This window comes from Myodes glareolus, chromosome 7, assembly GCF_982192425.1.
Source record: "Myodes glareolus chromosome 7, mMyoGla1.1, whole genome shotgun sequence".
Taxonomy (NCBI): domain Eukaryota; kingdom Metazoa; phylum Chordata; class Mammalia; order Rodentia; family Cricetidae; genus Myodes; species Myodes glareolus.
In genome coordinates, this window is record NC_142032.1 from 41,487,035 (window position 1) to 41,509,208 (window position 22,174).

Sequence of the window (22,174 nt, forward strand, 5' to 3'; positions counted from 1 at the left end):
GTTCTTAAAGTGTCCCAATGGAATAACAATACCTAGCTAGCTCAGGATAAACTAACAGTCTCTTTACTTAACCAAAAAAACGAATTGGTTGCAGAGATGAGTTACCAATGTGGCACTACATGAGAAGACAATGTGCATGTCTTCTCCATGAGTGAACAATGGTTCATTCTGGTAAATGTGTCCAGACTATTCTTATGGTCAAGGTGTATTGTGTTAAGTCATCAAAACTGTTAACTCAAAATGTCTCTAATTTCAAAGAACATAAAAGACAGATTATTCTTACGTGAAAAATGAATTGCCATGACCTAATTTCACCCAAATAACAAGCCCCAATTGGAAAATGTTTTCATTTTATTGGTATATGTTTTAGAGAATCCATGAGAAACCAAGGTACAGCCACCACTGAAATCCAACAGGGTGAACCAAAGATTTTTGGGAGTTACTTATAGGAATATGGATGACAGGTTGCTTGTAGGAGCATAAATGACTTGAAGAGAGCTGTATCATTGAAATGTACCCTAGTATGGATCACAGCTCACAAACCTGGAACCTGGAGGACACTGTATGGTCTATAGGCAGCTCAATATATTCAAAAGTATCCTTTCCAAGTGACTCAGTTGGTTTAAATCATTGTTAGGCAGCTGTCCTTGTTACTGTTTCTTCCAGGTGACTGGTCTTGTCCCATAGTCTTCTTTGCAGCTTGCATCATCTGAGAGTCTTCTTTCCAGCTTGCCTTCTCAGAGTGACTCTTAGCAGCCTTTATTGTTTACTTTTGGGAGGGAAGGCTAGTTGAGTGAATCTGGTCAGTTTCAGGAAGTTCCTTAAGGCAGGTTTATCTTCTGTGTTAAGAAGCTTCTTAGAAGATTATGATGTTTAACTCACAGAGAAACTTCTACACAACATTATAGAACAAAGAAAGTCCTAAATCAAGGCATTTTCAAATACATTGATGGGTGTATCATATAGGTAGTTACAGAAAAATGGGAAAGCTCTGCAATGGGTCTCAGAGTTATCTGATGAAATGCTGAAATTTGAGTTGTTGTAAAATTTAATTCATTCGAAAGATGTTACTTGAAAATTTCAAGGCTGCCAGATTAGAAAAAGAGGTTGTCAATGAATAGCTATGGGATTGGGGATAGCCTGACATAATTTGGCTCTTGCTCTGGAGCACTGAAATGCTCCAAAATCCTGAAGCTGAATAAGCCAATTTGTCCTATAACGTATTTAACATGAGGTTTTTGCTCCTGTTTCTTAATGTTTAATTCATGAAATAATGATATGAAAAGTGTTTCATTTCATCCTCAAGGATAGAGGTGGTTTGCATATATCTGAACTCAAGCTCCCATTTAGTAGTGTGCTTGCTATTTGATGGTAGCTGTTGTGAGTTTGTTCAAAAACAGCACAGATGTATTCTCTTGCAGTTTTGTTTCTATTGGAACTGTACAAGTGGTGTGACCATAGAATTCCAGAGCTCAGAAATCAAATTTCATGTCCAGGAGATGATAGTAAATTGATGATCAGGGTCTATTTCCTTCTGAGACTCTAGGGGAGAAACCATATCCTTGTCTTTTCTACATTACACTGTTTTGCTTCTGACCCTTTTGTTCTTTTGCTCTGGATCCTTCAATCAGCTTCAAGTTAGCAGCACAATATTTCCTTTCATTTTCCACTTTGCCTTTGTTTATCATAGTTAAATCTCTGCCATACTTTATCGAGACCATTGTAATTGCATTTTGGACTATGGTGATTTAAGTAAGATGGTAATTTTCAAAATGCGCAATTTCAAGACATCAGAATTAACATTGTATTTGCTGTTTTTCTCATTATTGGAACCAAATATCTGACAGACAAAATTATTTGTTTTGGCTTATAGATTCTGAAATTTCAGACAATAGAATTAGTTCTATTTAATCTGGTCCATTGAAGAGAGATTAACATTCCAATAGGAGTGTAGCAATGGAGGTTCATCTTTTGATACAAAGAAAGGAGGAGATTAGCAATCAAGTACAGCCATAGCCGTCTTCCTGCAGCTAGACTGCTGTGGATAATGCTCTTTTACACTGTAAAGATTTGTCACTGTATTGTTTTAATAAAACACTGATTGGCCTGGAGCCAGGCAGAAAGTGTAGGTGGCACAACTAGACTAGGAAATTCTGGGAAGAGGAAAGGCATACATGCAATCATCACAAGTCAGATGCAGAGGGAAGAAGATGAGAATGCCTTAAGGAGAAAAAGTACCAAATGCTTCCCTAAAATTTGGCAAGAATTTTCACATAAAGCCCAAGAAAGCTTAAAAAAAAAAGCATTCTAGACAGACAAGAACAGAGTCAAATACAGCTTCTGGATAGCTATCTTTAATCTCATAGACTCTGTTTTCTGGCTGTAAGCAAAGGTGCGACTCCTTTAAGAAAAGGCTTCTTGCCTGAGCATTCACAACAAAACCTGCTCTGTGGCTCTTTGTTGGAGACAAGCCTCAACAAAAATACCACTTAGCAGGGTAGAGGCATGGAAATCAGAAATGTTAGTAAAGAATACAAGGATGTAACTAAAAATAATAAAACTGAGATATAGGGTAGTATTGGGAGAAAGTTTCAGTGAATACTGATATCAATAGTGTATTTAATTTTTCATAATCTTTTATATCCCAATACAAAAGTGGGGAAGAAGGCAACAAAGACTTCTTTAATATGCTACAAAGGACAACTCGAACAGTTAATTGCTTCAATACTTTGAAACATCAAGCCATTAGCATTCTGTTGTTTAGGCAGTGAATTGAGCCTAGACCAAGTATCCTGCTAGCAGCCACTCCCCAGGTTAAACCTCCTATTACAAAAGAAGTAGTAGAAGTATGCTTGCATATCCTGACCATTTGTCTGGATAGAGTGGATTTACCTATATGGGCCCTCTTAATGTCAAAAGAACCAAGTCATGGGTTGGGATGTGAAGCCCTGGTGGTTGTTGACAATCAGAGTTTTAACAGCCTCAAACTCTATGACCTTAAGACAAGGTGGATATAGGCTCACATTTTTGGATCTCCACAGTTCTTTTTAGAGGCCCGGCCACAAACCATTTAAATGGCTTTTGTGACCAGTCAGCAGCATTTTGTGGTGTCATGGATGTATAAACCCCAAGAGTTGTAGCAGTAAATGTTGCTTCTGCCAATACTTCTGCCATGAAGCTAGACTCTCAAAGAATTAGGTAATGGGCTTGAGCCTGTTGCCAAAGTTGTAGTTTTAAATCAAGCCACACTTCTTTGCAGATTAGACTCTTGTGGTCAGAAAAAGAGATAGAGATGCGCATTTAAGGCAGATTCAGAGGGGAAAAACAACCTCTATATGGTACACAGTGTTCTTAAGAATATATTTTGGCTTGGGAGAGAAAAAGAAAAGAATAGAGAAAGTCCATTAAAAAAGAAATAGAGTAGTTGGGTGTGATGGCACATATCTTTAATCCCAGCACTTGGGAGGCAGAGGCAGGCAGATCCCTGTGAGTTCAAGGCCAGCATGGTCTACACAGTAAGTTCCAGGACAGCTAAAGGTACACAGAAATATCTGATGTGGGATTTCCGTCTGTATGTTGTGATTACCACTGATTAATAAAGAAACTGCTTTGGGTCTATAGCAGGGAAGAACAGAGTTGGGGGAAAAAATTAACTGAATGCTGGAAGAAAGAAGGTAGAGTCAAGAGGAGCCATGTAGCCCCTGAAGAAAGACACTAGACAGAACCTTGCCAGTAAGTTACAGCCATGTGGTGATACACAGATTAATAGGAATGGGTTAAATTAAGATTTAATTTATTTCTTTTGGAATTTATTTAATTTTTGATTAATTTCAATTAATTTATTTAATTTTGGGAAACTTGGGAGCTGCTATAGAAACATAGTGCAGTGGAAACTTCGTGCAATTTGTGAAGGTGATCTTAATGTTGACTCCTGGTAATGAGAAATAAAGAATCTCAAGTGACCATTTCTTATAGCCAGGCAAGACTTCCAGGGGAGGAACTGCATTGCAATAAATTCCATTGTCAGTCAAGGGGTTCTATGAAAATCCCCCAAACAACCTGGGCTAATACTAAGACAAAGGATTACCTCGAAAACTGACAGAAGAACCACATTGATGAGCACACACAACTCACTGAACATGGAGAACTCAAGCTGGTGCCTACATGAAACCTTCATCACTATATTCTAGTATCTCTGGTGTGAAAAAGATACTTTTGGGGGTACCAAAAGAGAAATGTAAGCAGCAACACAGTTGTAAGACCTTTGACCAACTATCTGTCCTGCCTAGAAAATATGCTAGGGAAATTGTGGCCCAGAATTTATGGGACTAGCCAATGAATGTTTGATTTGACTTAATGCCTACTCCAAAGGAAGGAATCCATGTTCAACACTGTTTATGTATCCAAGAACAAATGTTTGTGTAGTCAAGAACCAGAGACTAAATAGCCCAGAGACCTAGGTTAAATCCAAACATAACTGATTTAAAATAGAACAATAAAATAATTCCCAATGATGCTCTGGTATACTCATAGATCTGTGCCTTATCCAGTTGTTAACAGAGAGTCTTCCTCTGGCAGCAGATGGGAACAGATGTGGAGACCTACACTCAGATATTATGCTGAGAAAGAGTCTAAATGGGAAGCCTCTATTAAATCCCTTAACCCAGAGCTCAGGCAATCCTGCAATGGAGAAGGTGGAACAATATTAAGAGTCAGAGGGCATGGAGGACACCAGGAGAACATAGCTCTCTGAATCAACTAAGCCAGGAGCCTTTCCACTCACAGAGACTGCAGCAGCAATCCCAAGTTCTACATGGCTCTGTATTAGGCCCTCTACATACCTTGTGAAGTCCTATACATACCAAGTGAAAGAAGTATCAGTCAATGGCTCCATAAGAATTCAAGGATGACTTTATGTTTCAGTTAGAAAAATGTCTTCATAGTTTTGATAAATGATACTTAAAATGTTTTTATTTTTGGAGAAATTTCTATATAACCTTTGGTTGTTTTAGAGATCAGACTATCTGTTCATTTACTAATGTCTTCTTTAATTTTTACAACAATGATTTACCATTTTCCATATAAAATTATTGTTGTACTACATTGAGAAAGAAATAGAAAAACAGGAATAAATTCATTTATATTTGATGTGGACGTAGTTATGTTAGGGATATTCGTGTGTATGTGTCCTTGCCTGCACATGCCAGATGTCAATGTTGAGCTTCTTTCTCAATCACTATCTAGCTTGTTATTGAGACCAAGCCTCTCATTAAATATGAGCACATTGATTGGTTATATTGGCTGCTAAAAAATCTTGGGACTGTTCCTGTCTCTGTCTCCTATGCTGGGACAACAAGCTTGCAGTGATGTGCCTGGCCTTTCTGCTGTGTGCTCAAGTTATGGAATTGGGACCTTATGCTTGTATAATAAATGCTTTCCTAATTAAGCCATCTCCCCAGACCCATATGTAATTATTTTCAAACATACTTTATATCGGATAGAGGTAGAAGCCATAGCCATGAAACCTGTGACTAGAGATCTAGTTGTGAATATGCTAGAGAAGTTTGGACATCTCCTATTTGTATGTAAATATTGTTGTTGTTTAATGCTCGCATGTTCCCTGGCAGGCTCGCAGAGCAGCCCTAGTCCGACAAGGAAGGCTGTGGGTCCCTGCAAGGTCCCCAGGGTGGCAGGCTGGTCCCGCCATGTGGCCCGGAGAGTCAGGTGGGCGGGTGCGGCGTATAAAAGTCTCACAGGACATAGTAAATAAACATAAGGGTAAACATTTATTACTTAAAGAAGGAGAGGAAGAAAGGCAGAAATAGAAAAGAGGACAGAGAGAGGAAAAACACATGTGCACATGCCAAGAGATGGGGATAGAAGTAAAGATGGCAACCAGGAGGTCAGAAGTGGCTGGGAGTGGGTGTGGCTTGCCCTTAAAGGGACAAGACCCAAAGGAATAACAAATATACTTCATGCTAAGTTGTTTTTTATTTTCATTATGTTGTTTTTATATTTTATTTCTACTAAGATTTTTCCTTAGTTAAATTGCTTCTTTTGTGTAACAAAAACATAAGCCACGTGTATGTTATAAATAGTAAGCATCAATCAACACAGTAAGAGTTCCTACTTTTGTTTCTAGTATTCCCTGTGTATCTTTCTACTTCACATTCTCATTCGAAAGATATGTAACTGTGATATTTCTGGCAAGAGGAATATCATTTAGAATGGAAAATAAACTTCAAGAAACGAAAAATATATTTTATATTTCTCAAATTGCCTAGAAACAATTGGAAATGTACAACCCTGAAATGTAGAAAACACATATGATTCAGCGAGGTTATTTTAATTCCTGTTTATTTCAATATTGTTTTATCTTCAAATAAAAAAAAACATTGATAAAGATAAAGAAGACTGGATAAAGTTGGATGAAATAACAAGACTATGAATATGAATTACTTGGACTCTAAAAATCATGAAAGTCATTCCAGATCTTTTGGAACATAGAAAAATTGCTGGTTTATTTAAATCTGTGTACAGCCTCTATAGGAAGGCAATGAAGGTGCTTTTTGGAAGAGGGAATAAAGGATGGAGGGGCAGAGAAGCAGCATTCATCACTCGATTTCCTGAATGTCAAGGAAGCTGGAGTCAAGAGAAGCCCTTTTGTCTCCAGGTGCTTTTGTCAGGGGTTCTGTCTCAGCACTAGAGCTGTAAGTAATACTTCTGTGAATGGTTCAGTAACAACTGTAGAGGAGACTCTCTGTTTAATGTAATGTGGACAGTTTATGATCATAGCCATATCCGTGTGCACAAAGCATTTTCATTACCCTTGTTAAAAACATTTAAGACTAAGAAGCTTTCAGCTTTCCTTGAACAATCGTTGCTTCAAAGTCAAGAATGAGGTAGCTGGTGATTTTCACTTGCTGGCATTGTGAGCAGTGAAAATGAGGGTGAGCCCTTCTGTAATCAGGTATCACAATGACAAAGCACTTTGTGAAAGGAAGGGGTGGGGATCTGTTTGCATGACCTTTACATTGTCTGATAGCAGGAACAATTGCTTAGTGGGAAAACCTTGCCCCAGCCTTAAGCAACTCAACACTCAAATTGCTTTGTCAACAAGTAATGATTGGGGTCGTGTTAGTTTGTGACTAAAGTTCATTAATTAAAATAAATGTGTTTGTTACTTTAACATACCTTTCTCTACTCCATCTGAAAACTTGATCATGGACTATAATTGATGGAAAGCTTCTTTCTAAGGTAAAAATTTACCCTTAAAAGAAAACTAAGGAAATGGATATTTTCAAAGATAGTGTTGCATTTGTATATTTAGACCAAGCTATAAGAAAGGACATTATTTAAGGAGATAATTCCCCCTAATACTTCATGAACACTTGATATGTAATACAGGGGTAAGAGAATTGAATATTGAGCACAAGTTCAGAATGGACCCTACCTCACTCCCCTTTTCTTCACAAATTAGGATAAACTCTGTGAAGTCCAGGTCTGTCCAATGGCTCCCACTACCCTTGAATGATAACATGTAAGCTTCTTGGCACGCATTAAATATGCTTCATGGTAGGCCTGGCTCACCTCAGGCTCCTTTCTCAACTCCTTTCCCCATAAATGCTGAGTTTCAGATCGCTTCCAAGAACAGAAGTCTCTGTTTTGAGTGTGTGAGCTAAAACATGGTATCTTCCCTTATGAAGGCTGCTCATTACTCTTCTCATTCCATATAACCATGAAAGACTCCCGTGGGCGTCTTCCTTCGGGAGAGACCCCGTGCCCAAAGATCAGTCGAAAACACGGAGCTGGATGCAAACAGCAAGAGGTTTATTGGATACACAGGTACCTGGGGCGACCAAGTCTCTCGGAGGACTTGCGCGCCTGCAGGTTGGGAGTGAGGGGTTCTTATAGGAGAGCAAAAAGCGAGGTTTACAGAAGCAAGATGCAGGGTGGTAAATTCTTAACCTAAATAACAATGAGGGGACTACTCAGCGGTTTACTGTTCCTCTTATCCTGCCCCCCTTTCCTGGCTGGCGACTAGATGTCTGATTGCACAGCCCCTGACTCGTGACAAGCCTCACTTTATACGTGACTCAGGCCTCGCAATCCTCTCTTTCTTTGTTCCTACTCAGGCCAGTCCATAAATCCCCTGTCCTGCAGCCAGATAAGGCTGTCCTTGCTCTAATCTCAGGTATCTTTGCTTAGCATTCCAGAGGCCCTGAACTGAGCTTGTTATTTGGTCAGCATTCCAGAGGCCCTGAGCTTGTTATTTGTTCAGCATTCCGGAGGCCCTGAGCTTGTTATTTGTGAATCCTTTGCAAAACAGTATAACTGTGGCTGAAACGAGTTGGGGTCCTTCAACTATTTTTTGTTCCCTCTCTCCATTCCTCCCTTCTTTCTGAGATTACAGGAGTGATCCATCATGCTCAGCAAAGTCCCTCATTTCCTCCTACTTTTCTTTGCATTTTTGGTTAAATCCTTACTGTGTTAATTACTACTTCGGGATTCAGACTTGATTCTAGGAAATGTTTCCAAACTCCTATATCCACAGTTCATTTGCATCCTTTAAGACCTTACAGAGTTAACTGATTGAAATTTCCCTCCTTTTGATCTATTGCTTCCCTTGAGTCCTTGCAAACAAAGAAAAGATTCTGCAGGTAAATTAGTGAAGGCCTGGGGAAATACAACTCAGCTTCTTTCTTAACCTTTCCTCAGTTTACAGTATCCTAGCACTAATGCCTGAAAGTGTGGTTAGACCTTCTAAGAAATGTATGCATTGACAGTGGCTGCTAAACTGAGACTTAAGATTTGGAAGCAGTAACCTACTAACTATGTACATTTAAACTGTAAGTTGTGGCAATCCTACAGGGATCCATGACCTGATATGGGCAGGTTCATTTTGCCTTGGTGCTACTCTCACTATGGGCTGAAAATTACTATGTGACTTTACAACTTCCTTTCTAGTTATTGACATCACTGGGTGTGTTTGCAACATCCACATGGTGCCAAGGTGGAGATGATCACGTGAGCCAAGATTTCAGCACCCACATTGTTGCCTAAGATTCCTGATATTACTAAGTCTTCAAGCCCTCAAAGCACCTCTTTGCATCCCTGGGAATTCCTATGTCATTGGTATTTAATCCCGCTTCCCAATCTTCTTTCAATTTCTTTCCTCTTTTCATCTTCCTAAATGCTCCTGCACAGAAGTGGCTCTAATGCTCCAGGTACTGTCTTGGGCAACACTCACTCCTATACAGTAGGATGCCTGACTCCAAAGGCCTGAAAGAGTTGTTCACTAGGTGGCAATGCCACATAAGACTGTTGAGACTTTAAATCACAGTTTACTCTTTTTAATAACTATGTTTAAGAACAATGATGTTTGTATATTCCTGACAATTGTTCTATTGTCTCCTTTGCCTTGGAAGATCTAGAGATTCAGACTTAGGCCATGCCAAACATACCATCTCATAGGTAAATTTATGTGTGACGTCCTTCTGTATGTGTTGTTTTTAACTGCAGATGAATAAAGCTCTTTGGGCCAGTGGTTAAGCAGAGTAAAGCCAGGTGGAAAATCCAAACAGAGATAAAGACAGCAAGTAGGCAGAGTCAAGAAGATGTCATGTAGTTACAGAAAAAGAAAGATCATGCCGCTAGAAACTTACTGGTAAGTCATAGCCTTGTGGTGATACACAGATTAATAGAAAAGGGTTAATTTAAGATGTAAGAGTTAGTTAATAAGAATCCTGAGCTAATAGGCCAAACAATGTTGTAATTAATATAGTTTTTGTGTGGTCAGTTGGGTCTGGATAGCTGGAAACAAAAGAGCAATCTCCATTTACAAAATGGCACCCAACATGGAAAATGGATCCACATAAGACCTAAAAAAGATTAAGAAAAAAAAGTGGAAGCTTCTAGAATCACAAAAACAGGAGCCACGTCCAGTTTCTTGGTATACACATTTTTTAGATAGGCTCTGTTTGCTGGTGGTGAACAGACACATGACTCCATTAAGATAAGTCTTTCTGACTCAACATTAGCAGCAAAAACTGTGCAACTTCTTTGAGAGACAGTTTCCTGGATCATGCTGGCTGCACTAACTCTGTCTCTTTTGTGAGGTCCTGCCATTAAATGGGATTTGAGGGTAGTGTGCTACTAGTTACTTAATGGTGACATAGAACTCTTGTATCAGTGGAGCTGGGGCAGTGAACATGGCTCACAGAGCTGATGGTAAATGGTTGTAGTCTCATTATTTTTAAACATTTTATAAATGGTACATAACTATAAATAGTTAAATTCTATAAATATTACTTTTAAAAATTTAACAAATCATAAAGGAGGAGAAAGACTACCATCCCACCTTTAAATATCAGTTCTGTCTCAACACTGTTCAGTGGGGCTCAGCATCAAGGCTGAGTCCACATGCACTGTCTAATTGACTCAAATGACAGAACTAATATGATTTAAGCTATGAGCATAAAAGTGAAGAGGAGAATTACTTCTAGCAAAATGATGAACATGTTGTAGGGTAATCTATGCATACCATAAATCTCAGATACATAGGGAGACTGACCCTTTTGCTTTCTGTCTTCACTATCAGGATTCCAAGTGGAAAGTATAGATAAAATATTGAATATTGTGTTGTCAAGGTAATTTCAAAGCCTATACCAGCCAAGTTCCAGGAGACAACCTTGGCCCACAAGGTTCAACAACATCCTCTTTAAGCTCCAATAATTGCCTTATAAGGTTTTTAATCTACAATTTATTATAGAGACCTTACTGTCCACTGAGTTGTTCAACTGCATTAGATGCCTGGGATACATGGTATATTAGGAACAAACAGAAAGACAATGATAAAACATGTGAGTACCCAAAAATAAAAGGTGAAAAATTTGGCTAAATAAAGAAGACTAGTAGGTAAATAGAAATTAATCCATATATACACAAGTTTCATTTCATGAGTACTTTTTAGCATCCGGTTGATAACAAACTGCACAAGGGTTAAAACCCTGAACAGGCATAAGAATGTTGTGATATCAGATAAACCATAGCTATTAAAAATGTAAAGAAATATTTATCATGTAGATATCTCAAAGATTAAGGAAGCAGTAGTTTGAGAGCTGTGGCATGAATCAGAACAAGATTCTGAGCTCCATGAACCACCCAGGATCCTGAAGTTAGACAATGTGAAAAGAAGGCATCCTAGTCCATTTATGTTGCTTTAACAATAGACCATAGACTAGATGTCTTTTAGAGAAGAGTCCTGGAGGTTTAAAGTCAAACATCAGAAGTCTAGCATGATCAGGCTGTGTGGTAGCAGGCTCCTGACTTCTTTTGGATCTTCACATTGAAGGCATTTGCCAGAAAAGCTGGTGACATAGTTAGGTGTTAGAATGTTGCCCATCATGTCTGAGGCTCTGGGTTCACTCAATAGTACCAGAAAATAAAGAGAGTTGAAAAAAAAATCAAAGCAATGAGGCCAGAACTAGAAAAAAGGAAATCACCAAGAGGCTTTTCTGGGTTCTTTCTTATAAAGTCGTTTTTCTGGGTTCTTTCTTATGAAGTCATTAATCTCACTGATAAGGTCTTCCCCTTCATGATCCATTTTTATCTAATGGGTCCCACATTTCCCACCAGCACATTTAAGGTTACAACTTAAACATGTGCACTTTGAGAGGAAGCAAATATTTGGCCCACTGCAGAAGAGTTCATTATACTATTCAGTTATGTTTTACTACCTAATCTTTTTTTAATTTCTATTATTATTAGTAGTAGAAAGTTCAACTACCTATGTAAGGAAGAGCTTTGCTCTTGTAAAAACTGCTTGTTCAATGAAGCTGTGCACTGATGTGTTGTCTGTTGAGCTGGTTTCAGTGATGGCAGAAGTCATGGTCTGTGCATTTCTTGGTATAAGTACATGTTTAACAAGAGTTGGAAGTCATTGCTTATATACAACCCTGTATTTCTTTTTATGTATGTGTGTATGAGTATGAAATTTAGCTTATCATTGAGAAAGAAGTAATTAAATATTGTTTGCAAGGACCTGATGTTAAAAAAGTACCAGCTTGCAACGGGCAGTGGTGGCACACACCTATAATTGTAGCACTTGGGAGGCAGAGGCAGATGGATCTCTGAATTTGAGGCCAGCCTGGTTTACAAAAGTTATTTCGAGAACAGGCTCCAAACTACAGAGAAACCCTGTCTTAAAATGCCAAAAAAGGAATACATAAATAAAAAAATAAAAAATGTACCAGTTCTGTCATCAAATGAAAACTTTGGGTCTAGTCATGAGGAGGGCCTCCCCAGTTCCCATCATTTTACTAAAATTTTATTTTCCCTCTTTATGAGGAAAAATGAATGAAAGAGTATTTGACTTTTGTAATCATCCCTAGAAATAAACTTTTGTGTAAATTAAATTCTGGGCTTGACAACAGTCGACTTGGAAATACCTGCCATAGCCCAGTACTGAGCAGAAAAAAACATTTTGGCAAAGGAAGCCAAAGTTTTGGAAAGTACACATAATGGTTAGTAAGTACTTGTTGAAAATTAATGAGCTGTCTTGGTACCTGCCTCCAAAGTTTTTTTAGCTACATGCTACGGTTCTCGGTTTAAGGAGTACATTAATACATAATTATCTAGTGAAAGACGGTGAATGATGTACCTACTCAGAGAGTAAGTGGAAATTCCAAGAATGTTTTTCAACCTGTGATTTTTACCTCCTCGATATCAAATAAACAAGTTTTGGATCCACAACCGTGACCCTTGCAAAATACAACTGTTTGGGCATTGTCCAGAGCCCTAGTCTGCACGTTATGTAATAGCTGTTGCACAATTGTGCATTTAACTCAAAGTAAAAAATATTTCCAAAATGAAAAGGGAACAAGAGATTAGAGGAGGAGAAGTTTCTATCTTAATTCAAAACAGAGGCACAGGGTACTCAAGGACATCCAAAACGTACTGTCGGAAAATCTAGAAGATTGTTCTGTTCTCCAGACCTGAATTGTCTCCTATTTTTCCCAAATACAGCTGTTTTAAAAACATAATCTCTCCGACTACAGGGACAGTCAAGTTAGATCCCTCTCTCATCTATTGCTTAAGAGGGGGTCATCCTTGTGTATGCCTGGAAATTTCTCCAGAGCCTGGTTTATGCTAACCCTATAATGGCTCCCTCAATAAATATATCTTTTTTCTTGTTCTCATCTCTGTTTTTGTCCATTTCGACTATCCCATTCCTCCAAGTTCTCTTCACACCTCCCATCCTCCCCTCCTTTCCCTTCCTATCCTCCCTTTTCCCCCCAACCCCATGCTCCCAATTTTGTCAGACTATATTGCCTACTTCGACTTTCCAGGTGGATCTCTCTCTATATATATACATTTTAAGACTCACCTTATTGCTTAGCTTCTCTAGGATCATGAACTGTAGGCTCATTATTCTTTGTTTGATGTAGGTGGGTCATCTGTCTATGTGTTACTTTCATTGGTTAATAAAGAAACTGCCTTGGCTTTTTGATAGGGCAGGATTTAGATAGGTGGATTAGACAGAACAGAATGCTGGGAAGAAGGACATGAGGCAGACATCACGATTCCCCTTCCTGTGATGGACGCTGGCTATACTCATGCCGGTAAGTCACGACCTCGTGGTGACATACAGATTATTAGAAATGGGTTAGTCAAGATGTGAGAATTAGCCAAGAAGAAGCTAGATATAATGGGCTAGGCAGTGTTTAAATAAATACAGTTTCTGTGTAATTATTTCAGGTAAAGCTAGCTGGGTGGTGGGAAGCAGCCCCCCACCCATTTCACTACATTTGTTTATAGCTAGTATCGACTTATGAGTGACTACATACCATATTCATCTTTTGGGGTCAGGATTATCTCAATCAAGATAGTGTTTTCTAATTCCATCCATTTGCATGCAAAATTCAAGATGTCATTGTTTTCTTACAATATTTTTTTACCTCTAACGTGTAAATGTGTCACATTTTCTTTATCCATTCTTTGGTTGAAGGGTTTAGGTTGTTTGCAGGTTTTGTCTATTACAAATAATGCTGCTATGAACATGGTTGAACAAATGCCTTTGTAGTATGATTGAGCATCTTTTGGATATATGCCCAAGAATTATATTGTTAGATCCTGAGGTACGTTGATTCTCAATTTTCTGAGAAACCACCATATCGATTTCCAAAGTGGTTGTACAAGTTTGTATTCCCATGAGCAATGGACGAGTGTTCTCCTTATTTCCCATCCTCTCCAGCAAAAGCTGATGAATATCTTCAATATCATCCTAGTAACTTTCATCTAGCTACTGATGGAAACAGAGGAAGAGATCCACTTTGGAGCACTGGACTGAGCTCCAAAGTCTAGTTGAAGGTTGGGAAGAATGAGAATATGAGCACAGAGGTCAAGACTATGCTGGGTACACCCACTGAAACAGTCTACCTGAGCTAATGGGAGCTCACTACCCTAGACAGACTGGGATAGAATAAGTATAGGACCAAACTATTCCCTCTGAATGTTGACAGTTGTGTGGCTGGGGCAGACTGAGGGGACACTAGTAGTGGCACTAGGATTTATCCCTACTGTATGTACTGGCCTTTTGAGAACCTGTTTTCTTTGGTTGTATACCTCGCTCAGCCTAGATTTAGTAGGGAGGGCCTTGGTCCTTCCCCAAAGCAATGTGTCTTACCTTCTCAGAGGATTGGATGGGGGTGTGGTAGAAGGGTATGTGGAAGGAATGGGAGGTGGGGAGGGAGTGGGAACTTGAATTGATATGTACAATGAAAAAAAAAGATATTTTATTTTTTTAAAATAAATAAATAAATAAATAAATAAAATTCTATATAAAAACATAGTCACACATTTATTTACGCGCTGCCTATTGTTCCTTTTTATGTGCATAGACTAAGTTACAACATAATTGACATGTCCCAGTGTAACATGAGGGCCAGCTTGCTGGGGTTTCTGTCCTGACCAGAACCCCACAGCCGGCAAGCCCTAAAGGAAATCACACACAGGACTCCATAAGATTATAAACTGATTGGCCCATTAGCTCAGTCTTCTTATTAACTAATTCATACATCTTATGGTAACACATAATTCTTGTCTGTGTTAGCCATGTGGCTCAGTACCTTTCCCAGCAGGGCAGGTTATATCTTGCTTCTCTGTGGTCTGGGCAGGAATGGAGGAATGGGCTTCCTCCTTCCTAGCCTTTTCCTGTTCTCCTCGCCCCATCTTTACTTCCTGTCTGGTTGACCCACCTATACTTCCTGTCTGGCCAATCAGCGTTTTATTAAAATACATGATTGACAGAATAAAGATAATTCTCCCGCACCAGTCCCAGAAAGATGAAAATATTTTCTACTTGTTCCATAAAAAAGGCTTGCCATTTTCTGCTCAGATGAATAAAAGGTTCAACATAATTTCCATGTGTGTACCTACTCATATGGAGATGCCAAGCTGATCTTTCCTACGATGTGGGAAGTCCTTCTGCATATGTGTTGCTTTTATTGGTTAATGAATAAAGAATCTTTCTGGGGCCTGGCAAGGCCATTGTTTATTCTTAATAACCAGAGCATGCAAAGAATGCTATCTAGTTCCTTCCATATCTTGTGCTGGAGAGTCTACACAGAGTAGCATTGTGTCCAAAATAAAAACACTGGAGGTCAAAATGATGTTTTACAAAGTTCCAGGCTCAAAACATTCTGAATTCAAACTCTAAGGGAGTGAAAATTACAGTCGTTCTTTGTACACCACATAGACTGTAGTGGAACTCAGTGTTTCTCAACCTTCCTAATGCTGCAACCTTTAATACAGTTCCTCATGTTGTGGAGACACCCCAGTCATAAAATTATTTTATTGCTACTGTAATTTTACTACTTTTATGAATTGTAATATAAATATCTGATTTGCAGGATATCTGATACATGACCCCTTCCCACTCCCAGAGGGTGGGTACCCATATGTTGATAACTGCTCTCCTAGAGTAATTATTCACAAGTGCAAATCCTTCCAAAATCTGACATTCCTTTCACTTTCAAAGATTTTCATTATCAACTTGTAGTAATAAGGAACGGTGGGCTGTGTTCCTGCCCGGATCCCGGCTTGCTTAACCCCGAAATAATTATATGGAAACTATTAATTTAAACACTGCTTGGCCCATTAGTTTTAGCCTCTTATTGGCTAACTCTCACATCTTGATTAACCCATTTTTAATAATCTGTGTAGCACCACGAGGAGACAGCTTACCGGGAAGGATCCTAACCTGTGTCTGTCTTGGAGAGGAGAGTCATGGCGACTGCCTCAGTGCCTTCTTTCTCCCAGCATTTTGGTCTGTCTTCCCCGCCTACCTATATTCTGACCTATCAGGTCAAGTAGTTTCCTTAATCAATTAACCAATGAGAGTAACAAAAGACCAAACCCTTCTCTCATCAAATAGTGTAATGCTCCTTGAGGGTCAATGAGTGACTGTGATCTCTGACTGAAAACGCCTACACAATTTTCTCTTACCATTGAAAAGACAAAGATACTCTAAGGCTCTGATTTTACCCAGACTGAAAATAGACCTGACTGTCTAAATTTTTAAAGGTGGCCAAAGACAGTCTAGAGAGAGGACCTTTCTCCACAGCAGCATTCTAACCTGAGACATAGTAAATTCTGTCAGCTTGGCCTGAAGATTCATGGTCTTTTGTAGTTTTCTTTTATTTCTCTTTTGTCTTTTGGGGCGCTGCAACCAGCTCCCAAATAAATCATATGGGGACTTATTCTTTTTTTTATGAATGCACAGCCTTAGCTTGATTTATTTCTAGTAAGTTTTTCTTAACTAAAATGATCCCATCTACCTTTGGCCTCTGGGCTTTTATCTTCCTGTTTTATACACCTTTCTTTACTTCTTATTCTGTGACTTGCTGTGGAGCTGAATGGCTGGACCCTGATGCCCTCCTCCTCCCTCTCTTGTTTCTCAATCTCCAAAATTGCTCCTATTTACTCCCTCTGACTGTAAGCCCCACCTATTCTTTCTCCTGCCTTGCAATTGGCTGTTTAGCTCTTTATTAGACCAATCGGGTGTTTTAGACAGCAAAGTAACATAGCTTCATGGAGTTAAACAAACACACAATAAAATCATGAGCTCCACAAGGTTACACAGTAGATCAGCTGACATTTAGAAGGCCAACCCACCAGAGATTTACATATCTGATCGACGATAAATTCACTCAGGCATGGTTCATGAAAAATGCTGCCTTTTGAGTAGCTGGCTGGCTGTAACTGTAAATTCTCTTGTGTGATAAGATGTTCCGCTCTAACCCAGCTTTGGGACTCTAAAGCAATGTATGCCTCATATGTTGGGTGCAATCTTCCTGTGTTCTGTTAGTAGGATGACTTTTTCCCCAAAGTGTGTAATTCTGGCAAAAAATAAAAAAATAAGACAGTCAAACCTTTGTCCCACACTACAATAAAAAACAAACAGACAAAAAACAAACAAACAAAAAAACCAAAAACTCTTGGGAGCCTTTTCTCTATATTTAACTCACCGCCAGTATTATTTGGTCAATTAGAAATCCTTGTGGGGTGATCACAGGGGAACTTTCACACAGCAGAATTGCAGGTATCTAGCCTTGATAGATTTAAGATCTTTACAGATTTATGACAAATTAGATTGATATTGTAGGTGTCTGTTCTTATTATATTATAGTCCTTCAAGAGATCAATGCACCTTTGTTGACCTAAGCTTCCTTCCCTGACACCTACCTGCTCTGATTGAGAATAGCAATTAATACTCTGTACCAGCTTTTGATGCAATAGAGTAATTGTTTTTTATTAGGTCCTGGGATTCAAGTGATAAAAAAAGGCTGTTAATTGACTAACCATGTCCAGATATTATTAATCAAACTTAAGAAATGTAGAAGAATGCACATATTCTTTTCATCTTCCTTAGTACTCTCAATGGTTTAGTTTTTTCCCTTTGTAACTTTTGTAGAGGCCCCTTTAAGAGATGGTTGGAACCTCCCCACAGCTGCAGGGATGGTTAGCTACAAACTAATTGCTAAGTTTACCACATATCTTCATAAAATGCCTGTGTTCCTGAGAATTTTACTTGTAGTTTTCTTTTATTACTAACAAGTTGTTAATGAATGGAGGGATATATGTGTGTTGTGATTACATATATGTATGTATGTATGTATGTATGTATGTATGTATGTATATCTGCCTGGGTGTTTGTAATGGAGAAAAAATAAGATTGAAGAGAAAGAATCTAGAAGGATAAAAATGTAGGAAAATGAAGAAGAAAAAAGAATGCAGAGTAATTAGAATAAGAATGAAATGGAACAGAGTTTGTAACAGACAATTGGAATTTGAATTGAGACAGAGAGTTAGAGCTAAGAAATTATAGGCAATTATGGCAAGAAAAGTAGAATTAATGCAGAACAATGAAGAGACGTGACTGGAACTGCAAGCATATGAATCTTTATCCTCAGATTAGATCCGTCCTAAAATCCTTTTCTCAATGTGGAGACAACCTGATCAAACCCTGGGAGGAAGCCAGAAGAACAGGACTGTGCTGGCTGTCGATAATAAGGGAACACAACACATCTTACAGCAAGTCGGCAGCCAACATCAAATTAAATGGAGAGAAACTCAAGTGATTCCGCTAAAATCAGGAACTAGCAAGGCTGCCCAATCTCTCCATATCTCTTAAATATGGTTCTTGAAGTTTTATCAATAGCAATAGGACAACGAAAGGAGATCAAGGGGATTCAAGTTGGAAAGGAAAAAGTCAAACTTTTCTTATTTGCAGATGATATGATAGTGCATATAAGTAACCCCAAAACTCTATCCGAGAACTCCGGCAGCTGATAAATACCTTCAGGGATGTGACAGGATACAAGATCAACTCAAAAAAATCAGTAGCCCACCTATACACAAATGCCACTGGCAGTGGCACCAGGACTTATCCCTACCGCATGTAATGGCTTTTTGGGATCCTAATCTCTTTGGATGTACACCTAGCTCAGCCAACACATAGCAGGGAGGGCCTGGAATCTTCCACAAAGCAATGTGCCCAACCCTCTCTGAGGATTAGATGGGGGTGGGGTGGGAGGAACTGTGGAGGGAATAGGAGTAGGGGCGGGAGTGGGAACTTGGATTGGGACTTTTTAAAAAATCTAATAAATTAAGAAAAAAGCCACAAATGTTCCACGGCATAAACAAATGTAATAATTCCACAACTGTCCTCTCCCCCAGCTGCTAATGACAACAGAATCTTTTCTTCTTTACTTCACAAATTCCCTGTTTCCAAGTCTATCAGAGAAGGGAAAGTTACATAATAACCTAAAAAGACATGAAAAACTTAGAAAATGATAACTGGCTTTGAGTGTCCAGAGCTCTGGGTCGCAAGTACTTTCTTAGCACAGGCAGGTTTGACCTGGTAAATTAATTCATCTGTAAATAGTGAGCAGTCTCTCCAGATGGAACTTCAGGGCTGAGGTGCAGGTTCCTTAAGGATTCACATTTAAAAGCAAAGGCTCCCTGCCAGCCTTAGTTACAAGAGAGTAGTGTTCTTTCTGCCCTGCTCTGAATCTGCCCATCCAATCATATCTGAGCATGCAAATGACCCTTAGTGCATGCAGATAAAAAGGAGCAAGTGCCCTAACAGAACAAAATTGCTGAGCCTGTCACCTGTGTTCCAGGAGCCAAACCGGCAATGTCTTCCCCTGCACAAACTGAAATCCCTACCCCGCTGGGTGACTTGAAGATTCAGTACACCAAGGTAAGAAAAACACTTGCAGGTGGGGCTTTCCCTGGGGTCCTGGTTAAAGCATGGTCAATTGTGGCTTCTTTGCAGACAGAAAAACAAAAAGCTTGAAAATCAAGTGGCCTGATTCAATGGTGAATTCTAAGCCCTATCAGGCAACTTCTCATAAGACATACATACAAGGAAAAAGGCTTTCACTCTATGTGAATGGTTCTTGTGCCAGAGTGCAGTGAAGCAGACTGAGTTGCTCAGGTCTATTAACTCTGTGCAGTGAATACTTATGATTAGAAAACGGAGAAATTTAGTGGAAGGAGCCAGGCACATGGGAAGTTCTCTCTCTTGCTTTTTCTCTCAAAATAGCTCAGTGGAACAGGAAAATATGGCTTTGTTTTTTGACAGTGTTAAGGTTGGAGGACTGAACCCTGGACCTTGAATGGAATTGAATTATTTTTCTTATTTTGAAATAGAAATAGTAGTTGTTTATTTCTGCAGGCAGGCTTGCTGTTGTTGGAAAAAAACATTCCATTATTAACAGTTAAATATTTAGAGACATAAGAGCAGGAATCTGACCCAGGCTTGAAAATCTGTAGCCAGGGAGAGCAGATGATTAGGCTGGGCTCGTTGGACTCTCGTTATTTTGCCTACTGAACAGTTTCATGCCTACTTCTGTTACATGTCTTAGGATTTCAAACTTAAGAAAAATCTCTCTCTCTCTCTCTCTCTCTCTCTCTCTCTCTCTCTCTCTTTCTCTCTCTCTCTCTCCCCCTCCCTCCTTCCCTCTCTGTCTCTCTGTCTCTTTCTTTCTCTCTCTGTCTGTCTCTGTTTGTCTCTCTGTCTTTCTCTCTCTCTCTCTCTCTCTCTCTCTCTCTCTCTCTCTCACACACACACACACACACACACACACACACACACACACATCCAATCAAGTCATTGAGAAAGTCACTTAAAGTGTTATGGCCTGATGCAGAAAACAAAGTGAGAGACGAACTGTTAAACTCTGCAGAGAACCTAACTGGGTTCTGACACAAACAACTACATCAGAGAGTGTTAAAGTAAGTGAGGAGACCTGATGTCTTCTCTCATCTATTTTGTTTTCCCTGTGAGCAAATGTAGTTGGTTTCAAATCCTTGAAGCCTTTGTATTTTCCTAAGCACCTAAGCTGCCTAGTTTAAGGGTTCTTTGCTTAGGCTAAGGTCCTTAGGAGAGGACCCTGGTCATGATCCATGAGCAGTTAGACATGTCTGGGGCATGATTTCACCAGGCTTTCTTGGACAGAAAATATTTTCAGTTTATGTTTTGTCGAAGGAAAATATATGAACTAGGATGTATCCACACTCTCCAACAGCTCACAGGTGTCAAAGTGTGTCCACTCCATAGACTCGGACCCTCTTCTCATTTGGAAGAAATACTTGTCACAATCTCAAATCAGATATTCCAAGAAGATGGGAACTGTCTACCTAGTTTATATAGTTACAGTTTAATCACTAAGAATAGTCTGGTTTGCATAATTTCAAATGGAAATGTATTTAGGTCATCAGAAAGTTCCTCCCCCTCTTCTTCATTTGTCATTTACGAATTTTCTTAACTCTCTCTCTGTGTGTGTGTGTGTGTGTGTGTGTGTGTGCATCTCCAGGAAGTTTTAAAGTGAGCTGCCTTTACTCTGGATTGTTTCATTTAGCATTTACTAATTAAAAATGAGATGAAAGTACTAGAAAAATAAGCTATTCTTTAAAGCGCCATGTACAAATGCAGGCAGGACCTGTTATCCCTTAACACAGATCAATGTTTCCAGACTGAAACTTCTTTGCTCCAAACAGTTCATAAAGCTATGAAGCAGGAATGGAGGCACATGTAGCATCTCCTTACCACTCCTAAGGTATTACGTACAGAAAGCTGATGGGTACACTTGTATTTATAGAGATATAAAGGCTTCCAATACAATCTCACGTTGGGAGAATGGAGAAACTAAGTATTGAAAGTCCAGAACACATTTATTTGATGTTCAAATACTTCTCTACTTAATAATAAACAGCACCATTCAGTGAATTTTGATTTTCTTTGTAAGTCTGGTCTACTTATTAAGCATTGTATTATTTGATGAGCATTGTCACACTTGGGAAGACACCAGCTATGGATGCAATTAAATTTCAATGGGGAGCATTCTCTATCCCTCTGCATATTCCTTTGCTGCATTCCATGGAGAATTATATTTGACTTTCACTCTTAAGAGGGGTTGAGATAATGACTGTTAACTAAGTTCCTAGTTGCAAACCAGAAAGACAAGGGTGAGAAGTATTTATCAAATTGCTTTGCCTGACTAGTGTCTCAATTTTTGTATTATTTTCCTTCACTGTTTTAGTTTTCTTCGTTATTATTGCAAGAGGTATATTGTATTGATGTTAGGGACATTCAGGGTAATTTCTT

At 39.0% G+C, this 22,174-nt stretch overlaps 1 protein-coding gene across 2 annotated transcripts in view; it reads left to right on the forward strand.

Annotated features, from left to right (window-relative positions):
- LOC125403387 (aldehyde dehydrogenase, cytosolic 1-like) overlaps window positions 1-22,174 on the forward strand; it is a 106,649-nt gene that overhangs the window by 45,169 nt on the left and 39,306 nt on the right. The window contains exon 1 of one of the 2 annotated variants that reach the window (XM_087908036.1): window positions 19,608-19,765. The exons of the other annotated variant lie outside the window; for it this stretch is intronic. Coding sequence (XP_087764162.1) covers window positions 19,700-19,765 — 66 coding nt within the window. The 5' untranslated portion in view covers window positions 19,608-19,699. Of the gene's footprint in view, window positions 1-19,607; window positions 19,766-22,174 lie in introns of those variants that run through there. 2 annotated transcript variants of the gene reach the window in all.